At 41.0% G+C, this 5671-nt stretch overlaps 1 protein-coding gene across 1 annotated transcript in view; it reads left to right on the forward strand.

The window, feature by feature from the left end:
• Nucleotides 1-1016, forward strand: part of LOC108798318 (carcinoembryonic antigen-related cell adhesion molecule 1-like) — a 57161-nt gene extending 56145 nt beyond the window's left edge. Inside the window, exon 6 of the mRNA XM_018570057.1 lies at nt 927-1016. Coding sequence (XP_018425559.1) covers nt 927-1016 — 90 coding nt within the window. The remainder of the gene's footprint in view (nt 1-926) is intronic.
• The last annotated feature ends 4655 nt before the right edge of the window (nt 1017-5671 follow it).

Here is a 5671-nt window from a genome sequence, read left to right on the forward strand (position 1 = left end):
TATATATATACTCTATATACTATACAAAATTACCTTTACACTTCCTTCTTATTTAGAAAAAAAAAACATATTGCAATGCAATCTGGATTTCCCCTTTAAATGTACAAATTGTTGTCTTCCTCTTTTTGGTGATAAAAGAAGTCTGGGGACTTACATTGTCACATAACAATATTGGAAGTTGGCCATTTTATGAGCCCTGTATAGGCTAAATACAAATTCCCTTTAAGCTTCACTTTCTAAAAAGTCAGAATTTGCATATGCATACAGGAAGTATCACTCAGTCTTAGATCCTCAAATCATCTCTGAATTGGTGCTGGCACTGTCCTTCTTTCTGGAGGGGGACTACTTTTGTTCCCCATGGTCCCTGTGTGTTGTAAAGTAGTCACCGCTCCAAGATTGCTCCTTTGATGGACTACAATCTTACGTTTGGGTTACAGATTTGTATTGAGATTGTAGTCCATCACAGGAGCGAGCTTGGAGCAGTGACTACTTTACAACACACAGGGGCCATGGGGAACAAAAGTAGTCACCCTCCAGAAGGAAGGACAGTGTCAGCATGAATTCAGAGATGATGTAAGGATCTATAGCTGACTGATACACAAATAAGATACCTTTTTATTAATAGTTAAGGTACTTGAATGCATTTTTAAGATTTCACTCCTGAGTTTAGTGTCACTTTAAAATTACATTACATATTATCATTAAAATATAATGAAGGGAATTTATCAAAACTGGGACACAATCTGGAGCAGCTGTGAATGGCAACCAATCAGTTTCTTTCATTTTCAAACCTTATCTGAACAAAGAAGCTGATTGGTTGCCATGCACAGCTGCTCCAGATTTTGTCTGCTCCAGTTTTGATAAATCCCCCCCAGTGTGTGTAAATGTCAGCTGTATATGAAAACTGTGTCTGCCTTTTCTTTCAGCCGGCTCCTGAGACGGTGTACGCCAACAGAGCTGCCTTAGCTCACCCTCCGGATGTCGTGTATTCTGATTTAAGACTAAACCGACCTTAACAACTTTCACTGGAAGTGAAGCACAATGTATTTGTGTCTTCCTGTTAGTGTCACTCAACTCTCCATTGTCAGGATTTGGGATGATGTCACCTTTGTGTCACTATCATGGATTTAAAGAGGTCAGCTGAGTGCTTGCAGGAAGTGTAACCAGAAGCTTAATCTTGGCTCAATTTCAGTGCTGAATTGACGCTTATTTGCCAAGTCAATATATGTAGATCACAATGGTGTTGACAGAGCTGGGTTGTCAATGGCCATGGTTTTTCTTGAGCAAAATTCTAACAATGAATGTGGTTTTCCTTCGAGAGACTCCATTCATTCCAAAATGGAGTGTCAGAATCAAACAAAGCTTCGAACAACATCAGTCAAGTCTCTGATGGGTACATCAAACATTCTGACAAATATCTACCAGTTTTAGATCACCTCAATGTACCACATCTAAGGACTATTAATATAAATTATTGGTTTAGTAATTCTTTAGGATAAGAGGTATCATGTAGACATGTGCGATTCGTTTTGTTCCAAATCAAAATTCAGATGCATTTTACGAAATTCGGACACATCTGAATTTCTGAATCACAATGCATCCGAATCCGAATTTCCGTTTCATGTGACTTTTCTGGCCAATCAGCTGTGTTTTTCTGTTTAATGCATCCGAATGGGTCTGAACACGAATTTTCGTTACGGCAACATGGGAGCCATATACAGTATATACATATAATACTAAAGCTGAGGCTCCTAGACCCGAATGGCAATTTGGAAATTCGGATCCCGAATGCCATTCGGGTCTAGGAGATTATGCTTTAGTCTTAATATCTGTATATAGTTTTCTGTTTTACTCGCAACGAATATTCGAAAACTCATCCGAAACTAACAAAATTTGGATTTCAGCCAAATTCAGAACCTGAATGCCATTTATGTCTGGGAGCCATATACATATATTACTAAAGCTGAGGCTGCCATACCCCATTGGCATTCAAGAGCTCCCGAATGCAATTGGGAAATTCGGATCCCGAATGCCATTCGGGTCTAGGAGATTCAGCTTTAGTATTAATATCTATGTATGTTTTTTTATTTTACTCGCAATGAATATTTGTAAATTCCTCCAAAACTAACGAAATTCGGATTTCATCCGAAACCCGAACCGAATTGAATTTTGGATCCGAATCCAAATCCATAATGAAATATACCAACCATTCAAATTTACCCGCAGCTTACATGTCTAGTGTCATGCTAGACATGGAAATCTCTAAAATGCAGATCTTTCCTTCAGTTTTAATAATGAGAAAATCAAATGTTTTTAGGGTACAAATAACTGCAAGCTGTGAAAACACTTACTACTGCATACATTGTAAGTACGAAAGGGCCTTAATAGAATATACATACAGTTTAAATGCTAATAATACAATTTAGTTGGTACATTATAGCTGCTTAACTTCAGCCACTTTATTAGGTTTTGGATAGAGTGTGGAAATATTAAAATGTTTTTTTTTTTGAGCATGTCATTTTTATTGAATTTTTAATGGATAGACAGCAAGAAGGATCAAAGTATTATAAGATGATACAATACCATAGTATTGGAGGTACATGGTAATCACTCAGCCTTGTAAATAGAGTTGGAGTACTAAATTATATAGGATACATTATAAAAGATTTACATCTCTATCAGCAGCATGTACCCATATTAATAAGCTTAAAAGCAAAATCATAATAACAGAACAAAATAAAATGTTTCTTGTTAATTATGTCACTAAACTCAGGAGTTCAATCCTAAAAATACATTCAAGTACCCCGACTATTAACAAAAATGTATCTTATTTGTGTATCACTCGGCTGTAGATCCTCAAATCATCTCTGAATTGGTGCTGACACTGTCCTTCTTTCTGGAGGGTGGCTACTTTTGTTCCCCATGGTCGGTCCCCGCTCCAAGCTCGTTGATTTGATCCAATTCACTATCAGAAAATCCAACAAACGTTCCAAAATGAATTTATTCCAACAAAAATTCTACTGGGGGTGCATGGACAGCTTTAAACTCTTGGCAGTAAGCAACCAATCATTGTAATTTTATTTTAGTGTATTAGAAAATTTGTTGTGCCAGTGTACTAAAATGATAACGCACTGTCATTCTGTACTATTTTTTCTTATCAAGAGAATTTCTACCTATCAGGGCAGAGTGGAAGGGAAGATTTTACTGTGCTCTATAAATATCACCTTTTGGAGTTCGGCCAGATTAAAGTCCAGCAGTGACATTTTCTGTGTCTCTGGCCTAGAGACATAGACCTTGTCAGGGCCCCTGGGGATTTCCAAAATGCTTTGATGAGTCTGACTCCTAGTACAGGCGCAGGATGTAGAAGGGCGATATGAGCTCCTAAAACAGGGTTATGATGAAATGATGGTTCTGAAGAAAGAAAAACAGGAAGGCAAGATATAACTGCAAAGAAACCTCCCCTTTTCCAGCCTGGCTAAACATTGTTTAAGGGAACTATACATAAACATAAAGGAAACCTGTGCTCAGGGCCACAATTACAATTAGGCATAGTAGGCTTGTGCCCAGGGCCATCCTCACCATATATGCCACCTGAGGCAGTAGGGGAGGTGAAGAGGCTCAACTTTGCTGCTGATAGTGCTGGGGGGTGCTTTGCGGCAGGAACTACACGCCAGGTGCACTTAACTGCCGGCGGCCATGTTGGTGATGGACACTGGCAGAGAGAGGAAGGGACGTTCATCCAGCAGGATAAGGTATGCCATCAGGTCCCCTCCTCTCTCGTGCAGCTGTCGGGCTGAGTGCCCGACTTTTCAGAAGGGGTGACACCATAATGACAGTCATTTTGGTGTCACCCCCTCTGATGCTGTCATCTGGTGCGGGCCATTTGTGACACCACTTTCTTCTGGAGGGTGGTTACTTTTGTTCCTCATGGTCCCTGTGTGTGTTGTAAAGTAGCTACCGCTCCAAGCTCACTCCTGTGATGGACTACAATCTCACTTTTAGTTTACTAGTTTGTATTGAGATTGTAGTCCATCACAGGAGTGAGCTTGGAGCGGTAGCTACTTTACAACACACACAGGGACCATGAGGAACAAAAGTAACCACCCTCCAGAAGAAAGTGATACACAAATAAGATACATTTCTGTTATTAGTTAGGGCACTTGAATGTATTTTTAAGATTTAACTCCGGAGTTTAGTTTCACATTAAATAGAACTTTTTCAGAGATATGTGTAGATGACAGCAAAAAGAGGGACAATTGGGAGAGAAGGATTTGGTTGCAAATGAGGGAAAGTTGGGATACATCGGGAAGTATGTTTGCCAGCCTTTGGGTGAGACTTCATTTGCATATCGCTGCCCTGCAATACAGAACACAGACAACCAACAAGAAGCAAACAGAAAAGGGCTACTACATATACGCATTTGGGGGCTACAAGAAAATGACCATTGGTCAAGAGTTCCCATTTCTTTTTGACAGCCAGTGACTCAAAAAGCCAGACAAAAAGACTCCATCGTAAAGGAGAACTATGGGGTTAGGGCTTTTCCCCATACTTCTCCTTAGGGTAACGGGAGGACACAAACTAGCGTCCTCCCATCATCCTAAGCACAGTATACTGCGAGCTACAGCTCGCGGTATACTGAGGCACCGCAGCGGAAGCGGATCCCAGCAATTATGTCTGGATCCGCCCAGCTGCGTGAGTGACAGCTGGCTCTGCCTATCTAGAGGCAGGGCCAGCTGTACCCGCCCCCTCCCCGTCCGTTACGCCAGTCAGCGCTGGAGGATCGGAGCGGGGAATCCAGCCCCTCCCCTGTCACGACTCTCTGCCGTGACAGGATCCAGAGGTGAGCGAACGCCGGTATGTGTTCGCTCACTTGCCGATCTACTGAGCCGACCTGTGACAGTCTCATTGTCACTGGTCGGCTAGACCTGAGTGAAAAGCACTCACCTCATAGTTCTCTTTTAAGCAACCAAACCCAAGTATAGAATACCAGACTGTACGATCACAAAAAACAGATGGACGCCTAAAAGGCGAAAACTCCCCACCACGGCCACAGACAGCAATAAAAACCCCCACAAAACCCCAAATTCAAGTTTTTGTTTTGTCTTTATTTTACTCTTCAGCAGTATTTTTGTTGTTTCTGTAAAATGATGTAGTTTTTGTTTTATTTTATATTTTTTTCTTTTTTACTAATTGTAATTACATTTTTTATTGTATTTTATTTTAGCTAATTACGTTATTGTAGATGCTTTGCATCATGACTTATTTTTGTAATTGTTTTGTAGGCTGTTTAGGGCACATTCAAGTGGGCGCTCTGGGGCAGACACTGGTGAAAATCAGCGGACGTGCACATATGAACAGGCATGTCTATTCATATGCAACCACTCCTCTGAGCAGTTACAGGTGATTAGGGATTCTGACCAGTCCTGGACGCAGACATATTGTGTTCAGGGACAGTGTTTCTGGTCGTGTTCAAACTGACCGCTGCCAATCAGCCAGTTTGTATGCACCCATAGCACAGGGTGCTGCTATACTCAGCAGTGTTTAGTCACCTCTGAACGCAGCAGTTTATCCGCCCCATATCACCCGTTTGATTGAGCCAAGCACAAAGATTAAGGTGGAGCTGCTAAGTACGGTAACATCTACCAACCAATCACACTTCACCTTATAGGTC

The sequence above is a fragment of the Nanorana parkeri genome, unplaced genomic scaffold (assembly GCF_000935625.1).
Source record: "Nanorana parkeri isolate BGI_ZX_2015 unplaced genomic scaffold, ASM93562v1 scaffold1449, whole genome shotgun sequence".
Lineage (NCBI taxonomy): Eukaryota > Metazoa > Chordata > Amphibia > Anura > Dicroglossidae > Nanorana > Nanorana parkeri.